General features: G+C 39.3%; 1 protein-coding gene across 1 annotated transcript; it reads right to left on the bottom strand.

Moving 5' to 3' along the window:
• Positions 1-1294: 1294 nt before the first annotated feature.
• LOC123831326 (ubiquitin-conjugating enzyme E2 C-like) lies at positions 1295-1618 on the bottom strand. Its single transcript, XM_045858178.1, has one exon. The coding sequence runs from the start codon at positions 1616-1618 to the stop codon at positions 1295-1297; it is 324 nt and encodes a 107-aa protein (XP_045714134.1).
• Between the last annotated feature and the right edge of the window lie 19565 nt (positions 1619-21183).

Here is a 21183-nt window from a genome sequence, read left to right as displayed (position 1 = left end):
GCGGAATTCTAACTTGAGTTTATGAGGAGACTTGGGACATAGTTGAAGTCATAGGTTCATTATTCTGGCTAATACTGACTTGAACTGTGAAACAACGTTAAAAGGGAGGGATATTTGGAGGTATGAATGAACAGATTTTGAGTTTCCAAGAAACTTTTAGAGACATGTCTTCGTTTCTCCATTAAAAAATCCAGGTGTTTCTTAAACACACGTTTCCCATCGATGCCACTGCTGATTACAGAGCAATGTTGGACAGTTAGTTTTCAGAGGAAGGATGTGGCCCAGAAATAGAGCATAAAGTCAGTCACAGGATATGTAACCTGAAAGTGGGAGTTTCCATGGAATCTGACTGGATTCAGGTCATGCTTGACTTAGAAGTAGTCCAAAGGTGAGTGCTGTTGGGGTATTTTGCTATACCTTGAAGTAAAAGTGCTTCTTAAAGATTATTTAAAAAATTAATAAAAGCCTTAATTTGCTAAAAAGTTGGTGAGCAATTTTGTAATAATTTGGTGAGAGTAAGGCAGGAAAAACTTAGCCCAAATGGACTTTTCTTTCAAAGAATCTATAGAATTAAAACAACAACAACAACAAGAACAACAATAATGCTGATGTAACATGTTGGCACAAAATGTAAAGTAAACTTTAAAACTTTCCAAAACCTTAAAATGAATTTGAAATGACCAACTTTAAGGAATTTCTTGGTAGTCTTATGATCTTGGACATAGGCTTATTACAAAGTCATTCTTGTGATATTATGGGAAAAATTGGAACTCGAAAATATTGGACAATATAAATTTTAAGGTTTCTTTTTATATGTTTTCTGATAAGTTGTTAACATAACACTATTTTCATAATTGATTATTAAATATAGCCAGCCCTGAGTTCTACAGTAATTGTAACTATGTCATTTTTAATGATCTTCAGAAAACTATTACCCAAAATACTTAGTTTTTTTACCCATACAAAACCCTAGAAAGTTGGCAGTGCAGACATATTACCCTTTTACAGAAGATTTAAGGAATGCAAGCTTTTAAAAATAAATAATAAAATGTATTTAATATATTCATCACAGTGGCTCAATCAGAGACTTAATTTAAAAAACAGAAGCATAACAAATATGGCACCATAGCTGAAGATACAGAGTCCTGTAAAGAAATCAAGACAAGGGCAGACTAAGGAAAAAATAAAAGACAGCCCAAAGAAAGAGGCTGGAAAGCCTGGGTCAAGGCTCTTGGCAGGAAACCTGCTCTGCGTGGGTGTCTTAGAGTTACTTTTTAAAGGCTGTGGGTTTTCTTCAGAGCTCAGCAGTGTGTGTGTTCAATGGGCTATTGATGTTGGGTTCTCCTAGCAGGCTCTGGATGGAGAGCAGGATGGTCCTGACGTCATACAGGGCAGACCACTTGTCCTTCAGGATGTCCAGGCAGATGTCACCTTGGGTGTTCACATTGGGATGGTAGCAGGGCGTGAGGAACTTCACTGTGGGTGCATTGTAAGGGTGGCCACTGGGGAACTTCAGGTCTGTGAGTACTGTGCCAGCTTCTGTGTGGATGGCCTCCACACATTTGAAAAGGTTGTCTGATCCAGGGAAGACAGAAATTCCTTTGTCACCAGACATCATAAGAGTCACCAGCTTCTGCTGTAACTGGGGGAGAATCCTGGCTGCATCCCTACACCTTCTTGGGAGGGTCTGTAAGAGCAGAAGATAAGAGGAGTCTGACATTCTTAGGAGAGTACATGCCCATGTGTAGAGCAGTGGTCTTCTCCCTGGCTGTGTGGTAGAATCACTTTCAAGATTTAAAAACACACAGTGGCATCTGGGCCTATTCCTCAGGGCTCCTGGCTCAGATCTCTGCTATAGATCCTAAGCATCACAATTTTGTAGACATTTTGCCATATGGCTGTAGTGTGCAGGTGAGGTGGAAAACCACTCTACCAGGATTCAGGAAGAGGAAGGGGAGCCCTCAATGGAGACTGAGAGCTATGAGTAGAAATAAAGGAGAGTGGTGTCTCAGAAGTCAATGCAGAAAGTGTTCAGGAAAGGTGGATTGTGTAACTGTGCCAAGCACTGCTGATACAGCAAATGAGATGAAAATAGTGAACATTCATTTTGTCAGTGTAGAGGTCACTGTTGACCTTGACAAGGGCAGTTGCCATGGAGTGGTGGGGATGAAAGTCTAATTAGAGTAGATTCATGAGAAAAAAGAATATAGATGATTCTTTAGAAAAGTTTTGTTTGAAGAAATATGAGGAGACACTTGTAAAGGGTTTGAGATTAAGGGAGCTTTTTTTAAGATGGCAAAAACTGCAGCACATTTGTATGTTGATGGTCATGATCCAGTCAAGATGGGAAATGATGAATGAAGGAGAACTAGGAGACAGTTGTAGAGATCCTGAGCACAAGAGGAGGGGCCTCTGAGAGGAGAAAGGGCAGCTCCCCTGCTGAAAAGGAAGGAAGGCAGCCAGGACTGGTGACTACTCAAAGCAGTTAAAGTGGTGATGGGAGAGCCCAAAGTTCTCTACAGCAAGGCCATTAGTTGCAAGTGAGCAGAGGGCAGGAGAAACTGGGGGTCTGGAAAGAGGGAATATTTGAAACAGTCACTCCGTAGAGATAAGAAATATGGCAGGATGGGTGGGCAGCTTGAAGGACTCATTTGAGGTGTGTGCTCATGGATTTAGGTGAGACTAGTGAGCATGGTTGCCTGGTTCCTCTCCATATGTTTCACTTCTTTGGGCATAAGTATAGAGGAGGCAGAGGGTTGAATTTAACCAGGGTTGAGTTTTTTCTAGGTAAGTGTGATGAGGAGAAAAAGGGAATAAGAAGATGAGAGTACGTGCTAAAGGATATGTAATATAGTGGACCATAGAGTCTAAGCTGTAGGAGAGATGTGAGGATATGAAGGGAGCTACAGATGATGAAATGATGACTTCAGTAAGGCAGAAGAGTTATTGGAATGGAGTATGAGGGGAGGTGATTTGGAAACATAGGAAATGCTATTTAGAAAGTGAGATGCTTGAAATTAAGATTTATGGAAGGAATACAGTTACTTATACTGTCATTCAGTGGTGTATGATCCTGGGAGTGGATAGCTGAGGTGGGTTGGAAGACAAGTGCCATCAGCAGTGAGACAGTTAAGGAGGTGAGAAGACAAAATATTGGTGGAAATGATTCCCTAGATGTGGGGGTCCCCATGAATTATGACAGGAGAAATGATGAAGAGACAGACTGATTCAGGAGCTTAAATCTCCAAGGAGTGAGAGGGAATGAATGAAGGGCTGCAGAGGACTGCAGCAGGGAGGACAGCACATCTGATGCACTCCGCAGTGCTGGCCTGATGCCGAGTTCTTCACAGGAGCAGAGCGCTTTCATGGAGAAGGGGTCACAGTGCTCTGGAAGCAGCACCGAGAAGGAAGAAAGAGACTTTGCCCAGCTCTCAGCCCAGTGGGGCAAGGGTGTGAGAGAAAAAATGACCAGGCTGGCTTGGGTTTGAGCATGATGAGGGCAACATTTAGAGAAGAGGTAGGTGATACAGGACATTACTATCACTTGACCAGAAGTTTCAGCAGGCAAAGGGGAACTATTTGTGGGGTCTGGGGTGGGTGTGATATTGCGTCAAAGTAGGAGATGTGCACGGGGACAAGATGTGCATGGGGACAAGAGTCTGGGGCATGAGGAGTGATCTTGAGTGCTGTGGTCACCAATAAAAACAGTGTTGTAAGGCATGATGGGATTAGTTTTGATGTTTCTTAAGGATAAGCTTGATATTCAGTTCCAACTGGAGTACATTTCTGGGACTGGTACCTTAGATTGTGGTAATGAAACAGTGCTTGTTGGGGAAGAGAGAGTTTCCAAGAAGACAGAGAACTCTTTGGGGCCTTTGCCAAGGGTAGTATTATGACGAGGACAAGTTTAATATTACTTTAGAGCTCTATGGACATTTTGGGAAAATTTTAAATTCTTTCCTTCAGATACATTTGCAGAGGGGAAAATTTTTAGGTCAACATTTTTGATATTGTGATGGCTAATGTGGTAAATGCCCTAATATCCATTGTAGTCCAAATGATTAGTCTTTGCCAACAATAGCAATGGCACAAGTGCTTCCAGTGACTGGTTTAGGAATAGGCAAGTGACCTAACCTTAGCCAACAAATAGGAGAGGAAGTCAAATACACAGGTTGGGAGCTGGCTTCAGGGACACTTCATGGAAACATTCCGAATTCCTTGAAAACCATTTCAGAAGTAGATTATTTGTCTTCTTTCTCATGCTTTGGGTCATGAGGCCTGACACAGACTCAGTAATCTTCTACCCACTGGGAGGTCAATGCCGATACACAGAGGAGGTCCAAACAGAGAGAACGCAGAGAAGTGGACCCTGAGCCCTGACATACCTCCCCTAGAGCATGCCCCATCTTTGGGCTTCTTGTCATGAGAGATTATACATTTTCTTATTGTTAAAGCTACTTTTAGTTGAGTTTCCTGTTACTTACAGCTCAAAACATCCTGCTGGTGCCAATAAGCACTGAAAGATTGCCCTCCAGGAGAGCTGTATATTACATATACCTGCCCCTTAAAAATATCACATTACAATAAATCTGAATGCCATTTGGTAACGAGCATAGATATGAATAAGATTTTTAATCAAAATTTGTCTGAGTGACTTCAGGTTTGTTATGGACTGAATGTTTGTAACTCCCTCAAAATCATATAATGAAATTCTAACCTGCTTTGGTGCCCATGTGCCTTCCTATTTCCTGCAGTAGGCCAACGTTTTGGAACCTAGTTTCTGATTTGGGCTCAGCCTTATTTTCAGAATTTCTCACTTTTCTGGGTGTCAGGTCCCTTACTTATACAAATAAATGGTCTGGACATATGATCTGTGAGGCCGTTGATTGTCTGTGATTACTGTGAATTTATTCTAAATATTTCTGAGTATGTGGCACATCCTCTAGCTAAAGAACTCAGAACTGGTGGGGAAGGGACCCTAGTAGGAGCCTTGCCTGATGTGCAGATAATGGCCTGTCACCCTCCTGTCAAACCCTAGCTTCCAGTCAATGACATCAATGAAGGGCATTTCTGAAATAGTGAACAAGCTCCCTGGGCTTATGGCTCTGAATAAGTTATAAAGTGCACACTCAACACTTGATACTTTTCATTAAGATTAAAGAACTCTCAAGTGCAAGTGACAGAGTATGTTGATATATGGTTATAGTCATAACACTGTGCTTTTTTGTCTTCAGAGGAATTTTCCCAGTCATGGATTTAACCTGACAACCAGACAACAAAGGTCCCTGATTACACTTAATAAGAAAATTTAATAACCCCTTATTGAGTATTTTTGCTGCAGCCTTGGATTAACCTTTAACAAATAAAGCTTTAGCTGCCACACAGCCTCAAGAATGTTCTCCCTGTGATGAATGTGTCTAAGTCTGTGTGGACCTGAGGATGCTGGGGGCTGGGAGAGTCACACTGTGGTTGGAATGGCCTCCAGGGAGCCTACTGAATCAATGATGCCAAGATGCTAGGAATGACTTCCGAGGCCCAAACCCCATCACCGTCTTCCACTGCACTACTAAATACAGAAGAAACCCACTTCTCCAGATATTTAAATACTAGACACAACTAAACAGCAGAATAGTCCCCACAAAGATTTATTTATAAATGGTCATCTATTTAGAAACTGAATGAGGCTTCACTGTGGGTCACAACACTGGGGGGGAGGCATGATGTGACTAAGCAGCTGGTATTGTCATGGAAACTAATCCACATAATGTAGGCAAGGAAAAACATAAAAATTGTCCCTATTTTGTGTTATGAAAGAATGCATATTTACTATCTTAACATAAGATAGTCCAGATGAACAAGCCAGAAGAGAATTTGGAAGAAACCTGTAGAAAGAATAGATAATATTGTAGGAACTTTCTGTATTGCTCTCCCATCAATATTTCCTTTGGTTTTGGTAGATGATACTACCGCAAACCCTCTGTATTTGTTGTAACAATTTGCCATACTGTTCCCTGTAGAGCCAAACAGTGATGTTGATTTACTGTCATTTTTATAATGATAGTTTTGAAGATCTTTCAAGGAAATGAATGTGTAATACAAATGTGTATGCTTTTGTGGTTAAACTGGATAAATGTAAAGTTTGACTTATATGTAGTTACGACCTTTTTTTCACTTTCAGGTAAGCCTAGAATTTTATTATTCACACAGAATGACAGTAAGTACTTATTACATGCTTCTGTGTATTTGCATGATGCATGATGTACTTTTATCAAGTAAAAGAGTTTCTAGTGCATTACATAGTATATATAATATACAAACTGTATATATTACATATGTGTATATGCATTCTAACAAAGCCTTATATCCCTTATTATGTACCAGATCTTATTTGCTAAAAGCTCCTTTTGTACTTCTGTATGTGTTTGAAATCAAGATCTCTGGCTTCCAGATATATTTTTAATTGAGAACAGATGTGCCCTTTCACATTTTGGGTAAATTATTTGTGACTGTGGTGTGTGTTCCTCTGAGAATTTGCACCCAAATGCTTTTTTTTCTGCTTTCCTAGGAAGGTAACTGGTGAGTTTCACATGGGAGCCAGGTCCAAAGCCTGGAGGCTTAGGGAAGACAAGTTATGGCTTACACAAACGCCACCACAGTAAATAAAGCCTGTCCTTACAGGGGCTGGGTGGACACTAAGGAGAGCCCACCCGGTCCCTTGAGGAGGGTGCACTTATGATTTCTGTCCTTGTCATGTAAGCAAGCTGACTCCTGTTGAGGCCAGACAGGCCCTGAGCAGAGTGTCCCCTTTAGCTTCCAGATTCAGTATCCACATCACTGACTCTAGGAAAATGCATTGACTTGCTTGTATAGGCCGGGCAGAGACAACGACCGGATGTTGTCCAAATCCTGTTTTCTCTGCCAGGCAGTGGCACAGTCTGTGGGAGGCACAAAACGAGGATGTGTTGATGCTGTGGGTCAGCCATCTTGGAGGGAAAGAAGCATGATCAGTGGAGGTAAATACAACCGAAGCTCCTTTGTTTCTTTAAAGGTCAGTTTTCTGTAGAAAATGGAAGTGAAATGGGTACTCAGTCTGGACCCCAGTGGTACCCTGTCCAGGACTTTGTCATCAGGGCATCTATCATAGTGCTTGTGTCCAGTTAGGAACCGTAGAAAAGCAATGTCTCCCAACCACTCTCTGCAGGTAGCGAAGTGAGTGGGTGTGGATCCCTGGAAACTCACAATCCCCTCTTCTCCCACCTGGGGCACTAGGGGTACTGCCGACGGCCCCTCTTCCCAGGGCTCTGGGACTGCAGACTTCCCTCAACTTTGCACTTGCTGTTCTAGGCCACGTACGCTGATATGGAGTGCTTTCTCCTCTCTTTCCCTCCCTTTTAACTTAAAAAAAAATCTTTCATTCTCTCGTTTAAGAACCTGAAAGGCCAGAAGTCATGAATGAGAAAGCTGGTTAAGAGTTACTATACAAGAGGGAGAATAGCTTCACATCCCCACATACAAGGAAATGTGTTCTGACGGCACTTGCGACTTACCTTTGAAATTTTGGGACATTGTCGCAGGACAGTGGGAGTTTAAGCCCAGACTGAGTGGTCTGAAATTAGTAAGTGAAGCCGTCTTGGCTTCACTGTGACTCAGACTGCTAGCACTTCATTTCCTCTGGGATGCAGACTGGCTGCCGCAGAACAGTGGCTGCACAGAACAGTGTCAAGTTCCTAGCAACCTATTCAGGAGCTCTGTAGGGATCCAGAGACCCCTCTGAGGTGTGCAAATGCACTGCAGGCCAGCCCAGCTCCTCCCAAGCTCATTCCCAGCCACCCTGCTGTTTATAAAACAGCCAAGAAAAGAAAGCACAGGGAAGAAACGGTGTCTCATTTGGGTAGAGGCTATTCACAAGTTGCCAGAGTGATGTGATCGCAGTGTGGGCTCGAGGTGGCTAGAGGAGGAACAATGAAGCAAATGGGAGGTCCAACTGGACACGAAACAATGATTAAACAGTTGATATTTCTTTGTGTCAGGCTCTTGCTTTGTTGGTGTGGACATGGATACTCAACTTGACCTTACTTAACAGTTTGAGGTTAGGCATCCCAGAGACTCAGCTTCATGTGTGAAAAATGTCCACTGCTCAAGAGGAGTGTTCAAACGTACAAGGCTGATGCTGCAGTTTTATTTCCATTTTCTTCAATGTGGGACCGACTGCAACATGTGACTGGAAAGGCTGTACCATCAGCTGTTTACCCACTAATGACATATGTTTGTAATGCAGTCTGGTGGGAGCAATGGTAATATTAAAATAAAGAAAAAAAAACTGATGATATTTTATATATATACCTAGAGTAAATAGATTTTCAATAGATAGGTATACTTATCTATTGAAGCAGCTACATCTTTACAAGTTAGCTGTTTAACTGGTCAAGGGCAGGTAAGCTTAATTAATGTGAATTTAGCATTGTAAGTTAATAAACTCTCTCCCGTGAGGGTTATGAATTCACAGGGTGAAAGGAAGTTACCTATTTAATAGCTAATTTGATAGCTAATATGCTTTCTTACTGTATCATTTTTGAGATTTTCATGCTAATAATGCAGTATTTCTTTGATTTCTTTTTAATCAAGGATATTTAAAACAATTTTTTGTTTTCTAGAACTAGAAAAGTAATGTATCTTTTAAAGAAGATTTGAGGGTTGTTTTTTTTTAAATGAATGCAGCATTTTTCTTGTGCTTCTAACCCAAGAAGCAAACATACACTTACTGGATTACCAATGCTTTGGCTGAGTCACATACCGCTGCTGAGTTATTATTTAACTACAATGAACAACAGCTCTGTGAGGAGGTCAGTGAGAGCCCAGCCCAAGGCTGTTTTTAGTAATAAGTGAACAGGTTAGTTAGCACCAGTCAGTGGCGTTGGCTTTTGTCCTTAATATTTGACAGAATTAAAAAGCTTCTTAGGTACCTAATTTCCTACCAGGGGGAAGCTTAAAACTAAAAAATTTGGGGATTTAAATGCTTTGATTATAATGCAGTTGTGGGAGAACAAGAAAGAAGGTTTGAGAATTCTCTTCACAATCATGTGATCATCAGTATAAAACATTTTTTACAACATGTGACTAAGGTAAAATTAAATATAACAAAGTGAATCAATCTAAAACATAGAGCTCATGCGTTGGGGGTGGTAGGGGGTGGAGGGTGCCTAATATATGACAGAAGAGAGTTTGACTTTGGGTGGTGGGCACACAATGTGATATATAGATTTTTATCATAAAAATACACACTTGAAACTTATATGATCCTATTAACCAATTTCACCCCAATAAATTTAATAAAAATTATAAAAAATAAAATAAAATATAAAGCTCAATGACGTCATACTCTGTATAAACAGCCATGTGACTGCCACACACATCAAGATTAAGAACTTGTCTGTCACCCTGGAAAGTGCCCTTTTTCACCACTCTAATTCAACCACTATTTCGATTTCTTTCACCATAGATTAGCTTGGTCTGTTTTTCAGTTTTGCTTTCTGCTGTGCGTCTGGCTTTTATTCCATGTAAGTGGATTTAAAGTTACATAGAGTCGAATTCATGTTTTCTTTGTATACATCCTGTGAATTTGAACACTTACATAGATTCCTCTAACCACCTCCACAATCAGGATGCAGAAGAGTTCTGTTGGTCCCCAAATTTCACTTTGGAGTCAAATGTTCCTCCTGTAACCCAATCCCCCAGATCAACCACTGCTCTCTTCTTTACCCCTGTGGCCTTGCCTTTTCCCAAAGTGTCACATGAATCACACACACGTTACCTTCGATGCTGGTTTTTTTCACTTAGCACAATGCATCTGAGATTTTTTTTTCCGCGTGCAGCAGTAGTTTGTTTCTCTTATCGCTCAGCAGTATTCCTACATGTGACCATATCCCAGTTGTTTATTCTGCTGTCTACACTCTTTTACATGCTTACCAGGCTTTGTCTTTATGAATAACAGCTGTTACACACATTTCTGAACAAGGTTTTTGTGGGCATATTGACTGATTTCTCTTCAGGCTGTACCTAAGAATGAAATTGCTAAATCATAATGTAAGTTTCACTTTATTAGCAACTGCCAACCAGTTTTCCAAACTGATTGTACTATTTTACACTCTCACCAGTGGTACACAGAAGTTCCAGCCCCTCTACATTCTTACCAACCCTTGGTGTCGCTAGTCTTTTTAATTCTGCCATTCTGGTGGGGGTCTCTCGATATCCATTGCGGTTTACTTTAAATTTCCTGATGACTCATCATGTCTCATACTTTTTAATGTATTTATTGACCATTCTTATGTATTTTGATGATCATGTATTTATTGTTGATTCTAAGAATTACTTATATATTTTTCATACAAATCCTTTTTGTTAAATATATGTACTGTGAATATTTTCTCCCAGTCTGTATATGATGTGTTCAGTTTCCAAATGATGTTTTTAATGAACAGAAGTTTTAAATTTTGATGTCTTATTTTATCACATTTTTTACATAATCAGAATTTTTTGTATCTTAGCCAAGATATCTCTCCCACAGCTACCAAAGGCATTATTCTATGATTTCCTCCCAAACCTTTACAGTGTTAGCACTCATACTTCAGTATTTGATCCATGTCCATCAAAATTATTTTTGCGTGTGTGTGTGTGCGTAGAGTGGGGTAAAAAAAAACCTGGTTGCTCTACACTGTATAGAAAATAATTTTCTTCCCTTTACTGAATTTTACTGGTGCCTTTATTGAAAAATCAAGTGATCATATGTGCATGGGTCTATTTTTGGACTTTTGATTCTGCCTGATTAATCTACTTGTCTATTCTTAGTCCAGTGGCATGCATTTTAAATTACTACAGCTTTATAGTATGTGTGGAAACATAGTAATGTAAATCCCCTTGCTTTTTCTCTTTCTCATATTCATCTTCTTCTTCTTCCTCCTTTTCCTTCTTCTTTAAGACTATTTTGATTCCATAGATTTTTTACATTTCATGTAAGTTTTATAATCAGCTTGTTTATTTTAAAAAATTCTGCAGGGTTATAACAGATTGCATTGAATCTACAGATCAGCTTGGCAGACTTGATACCTTAATAATATTGGGTCTTTCTGTTCACAAATGTGCTAATTCTCGCCATTTATTTAGGTGTTTTTGAAATTCTCTTCACAATGTTTTGTGGTGTTTTTTTTTTTTAAATTCTCTGAGCAATGTGTTGTAGAGGATTTGCACATCTTTCATTAATTTTATTCCTAGATATTTGGGGATATTGTAAATGACATTTTTATTTTGATAATATATACATAACAAAATTTACCATTTGAGCCATTTTTAAATGTACAGTTCAGTGGCATTAAGTACATTTATATCATTATATACTACAACTATCACTCTCTATCTCCAAAACTTTCATGAACCTAAATAGAAAGTCTGTACCCATTAAACAATAACTTCTAATTCTTATCCTCCGGCCTCTGGAAAACACAATTTTGCTCTCTGTTTCTATGAATTTCACTGCTCTAGGAACCTCATGTAAGTGGAATCATGCAATATTTGTTCTTTAGTGTCTGGCTTATTTCACTTAGCACAATATGTTCAATGTTCAACCATTTTGTAGCATGTATTATAATTTCATTGCCTTTTAAGGCTGAATAATATTTCATGGTATGTGTATACCACGTTTTGTTTATCCACTCATCTATTGATGGTTATTTCCTTGTCTACTGTGAGTAGTGTTTTTGATAACATTGGTATGCAAATATCTGAAAAACTACTACTTTGAGTAGTTTTTTCAGTACTGTTTTTATATAACCAGAGGTGCAATTGATTATATGATAATTCTGTGTTTAACTTTTCTGGAAATAAGTTATATTTAAATTTTTACTTTAAATGTATTTATTGTTAATATTTAGAGATGAAATTTCATTTTTAAATTGCTTATTGTTAGTAATTTAAAGTAAAATGAATTTTTGGATGCCACTGTATATCCTGTGACCTTGCTAAAATCACTCATCATGCATAGTAGTTTGAAGATTCATTGGACTTTCTACATACACAATCGTCATTTTTAAATGAAAACAGCTTAATTTTGTCTTTGCTAATATTTATGCCTTCTTTCTTTATTTGCCTTTTTTTCACTGGTTAGGACCTCCACTGCAATGTTCAACAGAAATGGTAAGGTGGACATCCTCATCATATTCCCAACCCAAGGAGGAAAGAGTTCAACATTTCACTATAAAGTGTTGTGTCAACTCTAGAATTTCTTTTTGTAGACACCTTTTGTCTGATTGAGAGAGTTCCCTAATATTCCCAGTTTGCTAAGAGTTTTTAAAAATATAAATGGATATTAAATTCAGTAAATTTTAGTGTTTTTGATGACCTGAATATGATAATTTGAATGAATGTTATTTATTCAACTAATATTTATTGAGTATATGGCAGTAAGCAAAGGATATAAAAATTACTTCCCTCTTGGAGCTTATGTTATAGTGTATAGAGACAAACTATAAACACAATGCATTATACTAGAAGGTAGCAAGTGCTATAATGAAAACAAAGCAAAGGAAAGGGTGGAGTTCAATGGCTAGAGGAAGAGGTTGCAATTTTAAATAGAATGGTTAGAGAAGGACTTACTGAGTGGATGATATTTGAGCAAAGAAATGAAGTTGATGAATAAAGAAGTCTGGCAAATATCTGGAAAAAACGTGGTAGATGTCTGCGAAAAGGGTGCTGTAGTCAAGCTTAGAGTAAACACAAAGCTCGAAGGTAGAACTCTACTTCACGTGCTTGGGGACAGCAGGAGAGAACGTATGACTGGAGGGGAGCGAGGAAAGGACTGAATAACAGGGGTAGTAGTAGCAGTAGCAGCCATAGGAATAATAATAACAGCCATGACCATAAATACCAATACCTAACAGTTGTTTTTTTGCCAGACACTGTTCCAAATTCATTAAACAGTGACAGCAACAGATAAAGTCAGAGAAGTCAGTTAAGGTAAGATCGTGAGTAGGTCAAGTCACCAGGTGTGCTTGTTGGCCAGAATAAGAATTTTTGATTCTAGTGAGATGTGGAATCACTTCTCAGGTATAGATTTTGAGCAGGTACATGACAATTTAACTGAAGCCTGAATAAGAGTACTCAGGCTGTTGTGATGAAAATAGAATATAAGGAGGACAAGGGTTGAAGTAGGAAGACCAATTAGGAAGTTGTTGTAATAATCTGCAACGTCAACAGTAACTTGCAGGAGGTGAGCAATAGTTGGAATCTGGATGTGGTTTAAAGAGAGAACTGACAGTATTTGCTATTAGATTAGAAATGGGTGAAAGACAAAAAGAAACAAGAATACCTCAGAAGCTTTGGCCTGAGTGACTAAAAGTGGAATTTCCACAGACTTAGGTGGAGAAGAGGGGTGGGTTTATCAGAGTTGGGTGGGAACTAGATTTTGATATAATAAATGTATCCTTTTGCTAAATTTTCAACTATGCTGCAAAAAAGAACCAGGAAAGTTGGGGTTAAAAAGGTTAAAGTGATGGTATTTAAATTTAACACATTTGTAAATCAGTTTTTATTTTCTATTTACTTTAATTTTATTTTTTAAAAATTTACTGATTTGAGAGAGAGAGAGAGAGAGAGAGAGAGAGAGAGAGAGAGAGAGAGAGATTGACTTGCTGCCCCACCCCTCCATGCAGTCACTAGTTGACCCCTGCGTGTGCCCTGGCCAGAGATCAACCTGGCAACACTGGCATATTGGACAGAGCTCCAACCAAATGAGATACCCAGCCAGGGATGTAAGCCAGTTTTTAGATGGTTTCTTTTGAAATCTGGATTTGACCTTGGGGTCACTGGCTGAAACTTTTTTCCTGTTTCACATGGTACCTGCTTACTCTTCTAATATGAAATTTATAATTGTCATTTCAGATTTTCATAAGCAAGTATCCTTTAAGAGTTTGGAGATTGACGTAAGATTGTCAACTTTTCATTTTCTCAACTATTGTCACTAAAAATTTTATGTGCCCTTACCATCATTTTATGAAAGGAAGAATCTATTTTATATTTTTAAATACATTTTATTGATTATGCTATTACACTGTCCCGATTTTCCCCCTTTTCCCTCCTCTACCCAGTACCCCCATTCCCTCCAGCAATTCCCCTCCTTAGTTCATGTCCATGGGTCATGCATGTAAGTTCTTTGGCTTCTCCATTGCTTATACTATTCTTAACATCCTCCTGTCTATTTTCTACCTACCAATTATGCTTCTTAATTCCTGCACCTTTCCCACCTCCCTGCTCCCTGCTGATAACCCTCCAAATGATCTTCATATCTATGACTCTGTTCCTGTTCTGATTGTTTGCTTAGTTTGTTTTTTTAGATTCACTTGTTTATAGTTGTGAATTTGTTGCCATTTTAATATTCATAGTTTTGATCTTCTTCTTTTTCTTAAATAAGTCCCTTTAACATTTCATATAATAAGGGCTTGGTGATGGTGAACTTCTTTAGCTTTAACTTGCCTGGGAAGCACTTTATCTGCCCTTCAATTGTAAATGATAGCTTTGCTGTATAGAGTAATCTAGGTTGTAGGTCCTTGCTTTTCATCATTTTGAATACTTCTTGCCAGTCTCTTCTTGGCTGATTTTGAGAAATCAGCTGACAGTCTTGTGGGAACTCCTTTGTAGATAACTCTCTGCTTTTCTCTTTCTGCTTTTAAGATTCTTTCTGTATCTTTAACCTTTGGCATTTTAATTATGATGTGTCTTGGTGTGGTCTTCTTTGGGTCCACCTTGTTTGGGACTCTCTGTGTTTCCTTGACTTTTATGTTTATTTCCTTCACTAAATGAGGGAAGTTTTCTTTCATTATTTTTTTCAAATAAGTTTTCAATTTCTTGCTCTTCCTTTTCTCCTTCTGGCATCCCTCTGATTCAGATGTTGGTACATTTGGAGATGTTCTAGAAGCTCCTTATATTATCCTTGTCTTTTTTGAATTCTTTTTTCTAATTGCTGTTCTTGTTGAATGCTTATTTTTTCCTTATATTTCAAATTGTTGATTTGAATCTCAGCTTTATCTCCTCCACTCTTGGTTCCCTGTAAATTTTTCTTTATTTCACTTACTGTAGCCTTTATTTCTTCCTGGGTCTTTTTTATGTTGTTGCCATACTCAGTGAGTTCTTTGAGAATCCATATTACTAGTGTTTTGAACTCTGTATCCAATAGGTTGGTTATCTCTGTTTTGTTTTGAACTCTGCATCCAATAGGTTGGTTATCTCTGCTTCATTTGGTTCTTTTTTAAAAATATTTTATTTATTAATTTTTAGACAGAGAGGAAGGGAGGGAGAGAAACTTCAATGTGTGGTTGCCTCTCGCACACCTTGCACCAGGGAGACTGGCCTGCAACCCAGGCATGTGCGCTGACAAGGAATCAAACTAACGATCCTTTGGTTCGCAGGCTGGTACTCAATCCACTAAGCCACACCAGCCAGGGCTCATTTAGTTCTTTTTTCTAGGGTTTTGTTCTGTTCTTTTGTTTGGGCCATTAGCCATATTTCTTTGTTTCAATTTGGCAACCTCCCTATGTTTGTTTCTGTGTTAAGTAGACTTGCTTTAACTCCCTGTCTTAGCAGTGTGGCCTATGGTAGAAAAGGGACCTGTAAATTGTGCAGGGTGGAGCCTTAGGTAATTGCCAGGCTGGGGCGACTTGCTTCACTGCTTTATGGCTCTGTGTTGGAAGGAGGGCTCTGAGAGGGGACAGTGTTGCTGCCTGGCTTCAGGAGGTTTGCCTGGCACTCGCCCTGTTTCCAGTCACTTTATTTACTCCCCGCATGTGACTGGTGCTCTTCTAGCTGTTGCCCTGGTGCTATATCCCAGAGGGAGTGGGTCTGTGTATGTTTTAAGTTTGTGTACGCCTTTAAGTGAAGTCTCCTGAGAATCCTGCAGTTTCTTCTGATACCCCAACCCCCACTGCTATTTACAGCCAAAAGTTATGGGGATTTATTTTTCCGGTGCTGAAACCCTGTGCTGTGTGGTCTGGCATGGGGATGGTATCACTCACTCCCAAAGTATCCCTCCTGATTTTTATCCACCACTCATGAATGTGGGACCACTTGTTCTACCGCCACTGCCTCTCTGTGCCACACCACATCTTCGTGCCTCTCTGCCCATCTGTGCACCTCTGCGTCTCCTACCCATCTGGATGAATGTGGCTTCTTTAAATCCTTGGTTGTTGGACTTCCTTACAACTTGATTTTCTGACAGTTCTGGCTGTTATTTATTTTGAGGTCTAGTTGTAATTCTTTCTGTGGTTGCGCAAGGAGACGAAGGGTATTTGCCTACATCTCCATCATGACTAGAAGTCCAGGAAGGATTTATTTTTTTTTTTCCACCAAAAACAAAAGGAGGAAGAATAAAAAGGAACAAAGTGTCATACATTCATTCAACTTTTGCGACTTCACTTCAACCCTATACATTCAACAGTAAACACTTTAATACTGTGAAGCAATCTGTCAGGGCTGCACGGTTCCTTTTACAGAGTGTGTCTCCTGCAGTAAAAAGGGGCTGGGAGGTGTGAAACTTCCCTGCTCTTAGTGCGGCTTAGTGTGCAGTGAGTCTTCTGCTGCCCTGTCTCCAGTCCTGTATTTCTCAACTGAGTGTCATTCTAGTCTTTAAGAGATTTTGTTTTTTAAAAAGGATGTGGTACTGAAGGGAAAGTCAAATATTTCATCAGATATACTCAGTCACAGAACTCTCAATCTATTAAATAGGCTGTGATTGGCCTTGTTAAGAATTAATGTATTGGACTTCATTTTAGTATTTTTTAGGGGATTGTGAAGGGCAATTTTGACTATGTGGAATTTTTGCTATAAGGAATGAGTCTATATCATCATAAGATATGGTTCTACTATGGTCTCAGACAAAAGATAGTCCTTTAAATAGAATATTTCAGCCTAATGAAAATAGATTTCACTGTCTTTATTTTTCTCATTTTATTGTGGATAGGTAAAAATTTCATTATGGATATTTATCAATTCTCAGACCTGCAATTAAAAAACAGTAATTTAAGAAAATAGTTCAGTGTTTCCATTTGTGAAAACACTTGGGATCTTGTGGTGTGAGTTACTTCCTAACTCAAAGTCTTAGGGAGTGGAAGTATCATCTCTTTCTTCTTTGGTATTCTTTAGAAACATAATTAAAAGAGGCAACATGTGTAAGGCCTAGGCACAGAGCTAGGCACACAGCAGGGAGAAAAGCAAGTCTTAGTTCCTTCCTCTTGCTTCATCATCCTTTCCCTCCTTGATCTCATTTCTAAGTGTCACAGCTGGGTATTTGTAGCTGCGGTGAGATCAAGACAGGCCATTTGGTGGAGATAGGTGAGTCTTGGGTCAAAGCTCACCTTTCAGAGGTGTTGGAGTGGAGAACATAGGCAAGTTTAGGATCTGTAAGGTGAGTTGAGCTGGTGTCCTGAGATTTAAGCCTTGATGGCAAACATGGGCAAGAGAAGTTTCAAGTGATGGGTGGTGGTTGATATTAGGAGTCAATTGGATATTAGGAAACAAGTGAGCTGTGGAGATAAGCTGAGAATAGTGATTCCATTCAATTCAACAAACATTTACAGAGTCCACCACTACATGCAACTAAATGTTCTAAGATTTTTGAGTTTGGAACAACTGAGCATGCAGCCAGTGTGATTTATGTTTGACTGCTGACCTTGGGTAAGAACAATCAATCTCTGCTCTGGCTTTAGTAACCTGGTTTGGGCAGATAAGGCTCACAGTGAGAACTGTGTTGGGGGTGGGGTAGGTGGTGGTAAATTTCTGCATGTGCTGCTGATTGTAACCAAAGACAGGGTCTCTGGGAGACACACAATTTAAACACTTCATCTGGGTGGGCTATCACCCTTCATGTTCATCTCCCTCTGGTGCTAGGTTTCTTTGGTTCTATGTGTTTATAAAACAGAATTATCTCAATTTGCCTATACTCAACAGAGGTATTAAACTAGAGTTGGGGTTGGAAGAAATGTGCTGTTATAGTTTGGGGCCACATGGGCCTTGGCAATCATATCATTAAGTTCCATTATTTTGATTGGATATCCCCTCACCTCCCACCAGACTGCACAGAATATTATATATATGGAAGAAAAGAAGACAGTTTCCTTTCTTTTTTTTAAAACACTGAGTCAACAATGAACTGCTTTAGAAGGAGTAGCACTGAAATAATCCCATCAAGAATTGACATTGGGTTTCTGAGAGCTCCAGGTTCAATAACCTTTTATATATAGTGTGTTTAACTAGGAACTGAATTGAGAGAAGCTTGACTGTTGGTATATTTTATGCTTTCAATTAAGAGTAATTTCATAAATACTGGAGATTTTGCAGGGGAAAAAACTCATTTTCACGAAATGGTTAGCTCATAAGCAAGAGATATTTGGATGGTGGGGACTAGCTAGAATTGGATTCTTTGAAATTTTATGCAAACTTTTTTGGAATCTTAAATTTATTTTTTTATTTTAAAATTTTTATTGTTGTTCAGTTACAGTTGTCCCCATTCCCCTCCCCCCATTACTCTCCCCTGCCTTACTCACCCCCTACCTCTCACATTCATTCTTCCTCCCCCCCTCCACCCTCCGTTGTCTTTGTCATGCGCACTTTACACTTGACCTATTATTCAGAAGTAATCTTCAAAGTCTGGGAATTTGTTGCGGGTAGGAAACATAGCATGCGCACTAACATTGCAGTCTCATTATAAAAACCCCAAGGGCGTGTGCCTGCTGGGACCAGGAGTGATTTTCTTCATCCTGTACGAGTATGGAGGGCTTCTCCACCGGTGAATGGGAGGCTCCCACTGCACCCGCACCTCTAGGCTGAGATGCCTCCCTGCTAGACAGCTGACGTGGTTTTTTGAGGAGTGGGAACTACGTGCAAAATCTGATTTAGGAACCAATAAGCTAAATTTAAGATTATGAAAATGAATGGAAAGAAAAACATTTGGCCAACCACTTTAACCTTGGGGAAGGGAAATCCCTCACATACCCAGAGCTCTCCCTCTAAAAGGTCCAGCGAGTCTCTGAAAATCCTGAGGGCGCAGCCTAGGCCCTGGAGACCTGCCGCAGGGCTCTGGGCCTGGGCTTTGAGGGTGTTCATCTTGCTCTGGAAACACAGGCTGCGTGGTGACGCCATCGTGCAAGGTTTGCCTTCAGAGCCTGCGTCTCCAGGGCCACAGCCAGTAAGGCCTGGTGAGGGTTTCCAGGGGCACTTCCGCTACAGCTTGTTTCTATTTTAGAGCCTGGAGACAATTAAAGACCAGTGTCTGGTGCCAGTATTTTTTTTTCCCCACAGTTCAGCTATTCTTAGAAACAGTTGGGCCAGTGGTAGTGGAGTCAGAAAGCGATAGAGTCTTTTCCTTCGTGTGGCAACAACTTATTTTTCCTGTGGAAGCTTAGAGGTGCTTTTCTTGGGTGGCTTATGCTCCCCGGGGAGCTCACGCACTGGACCCTTTGGAAAGAAGCAGGAGACAGGAGGCAGTCGCAGGCAAGGAGGGCAAAGCAGGACTGGCTTCCCATAGGAAACGCTTTATTTATAGCTCCCCAAATGGTGTTTGTTCAACTATCCTGAACTGTTGTGCAAGTTCAAATATGGGAACTGTAGTGATAAAAATGTTAATTGCATTTTAAAGTTGTTTTTAACTGCCTATGGAGCTACAAGTTGCATTTTAGCAAAATAAGCTGCTTTTAATATGGTCATACGGAATTAAAAAAAATTCATCCAGCCAGGTTTTGTTGAGCACTCACTGTGTATGAAACAAGGTTATTTAAGGTATACGTTTTGCCTTCAAAGATAAGAAATACACAAGGATTTCTGGAATAAGAATAACCAGGAAGCATTATCACCCAAAAGCATATATTGGAAAGACCATTTGCATGTTGCACTAGGAACATCCCAGAAGGATTAAATGCCAAGTATTGTTTGCTTTTGCATATGTTCAAAATTCTCCATAAAACAATGAAAAACTATAAGAACGAGAAAGAATGATATATATTTTGAAATAATTAAAATGAAACAGGAAAAAAACCCTGTTGCTGAGATGACACATAAAAAGAACATTTATATTTGTAACTGTGTATGTAGGAAATGAGAAAAACTCATGAGCTAAGCCCTCAACACAATACAATAAAAACAACCACAGAGCAAGCAGAAAAAAAGCAGAAGGAAGGAAATCATAAAGATAAGGACAGCAATTAATGAGCTAAGAAACAAAGTAAGAATACAGAAAATCAACCAAACTGAAAGCCAGTTCCTTGAAAAACAGTGATAAAGCAGTGTGTGGAAAGACGGACCCAGGACTGCAGGGGGGAAGGCATGGAAGAAGAAAGGTTGTAACTGCAGATGGAGATTGAAAAACCTGTTGGTATGTTATAGATAAGTTCCTGACAATGTTTGGAAACTTGAAGAATTTGCACAGTTTCCTAGAAAAATGTCAATTGCAAAAAAAAAAATATAGGGAGACACAAAGACTGACTATACCTACAACCATATAAGAAGTGAATCCAGTTAATAATCGACAGCTTTTCCCTGGTCTCCTCCTCTTTCCAGAAAATGAGCCAGAGACGGCCAAGACTACAAACTCTTCAAAGAACAGATAAGCACTCCTTGTATAAGCTTTTTTTAAAAATAGAAAAAGGAAACTCCCCAGATGATTTTTTATGTGTAACCTTGATAATAAAGTTGAAGCAGTAAGGTAAAACAAAGAAAAACTATAAGGCATTGTCAATTATGACCATGAATGCAATGATCTGAAATAAAATATCATGAAACCAAATTTATCAAAATTCTTTTTAAAGATTTTATTTATTTTAGAGAGAGGGGTAGGGAGGGAGAAAGAGAGTGAGAGAAACATCAGTGTGTGGTTGCCTCTCGTGTGCTCCCTACTGGGGACCTGGCCCAAAACCCAGGCATGTGACCTGACTGGGAATTGAACCCATGACCCATTGGTTTGTAGGCTGGCACTCAATCCACTGAGCCACATAAGCCAGGGCTAAACATTTTTAATTTAAGATAAAAAGTAAACAGAAAAAATTTAAAAAAATTATAATCTGCACTGTTCTATTATTTTCCTTTCTTCTTTCCTCATATACTAGAAAATGGTCAGCTTATAATTTATTTTGCTTTGAAGATGGAGATACTGAA

This window comes from Phyllostomus hastatus, unplaced genomic scaffold (genome assembly GCF_019186645.2).
Source record: "Phyllostomus hastatus isolate PE091 unplaced genomic scaffold, TTU_PhHast_1.1 phas_scaffold_1674, whole genome shotgun sequence".
In the NCBI taxonomy this organism is placed as follows: domain Eukaryota; kingdom Metazoa; phylum Chordata; class Mammalia; order Chiroptera; family Phyllostomidae; genus Phyllostomus; species Phyllostomus hastatus.
This window is presented reverse-complemented; position numbering and strand designations above follow the sequence as displayed.

Bases quoted from the DNA above. Each gene is read 5' to 3' on its own strand.
- LOC123831326 (XM_045858178.1), bottom strand. From the start codon at position 1,618: ATGATGTCTGGTGACAAAGGAATTTCTGTCTTCCCTGGATCAGACAAC.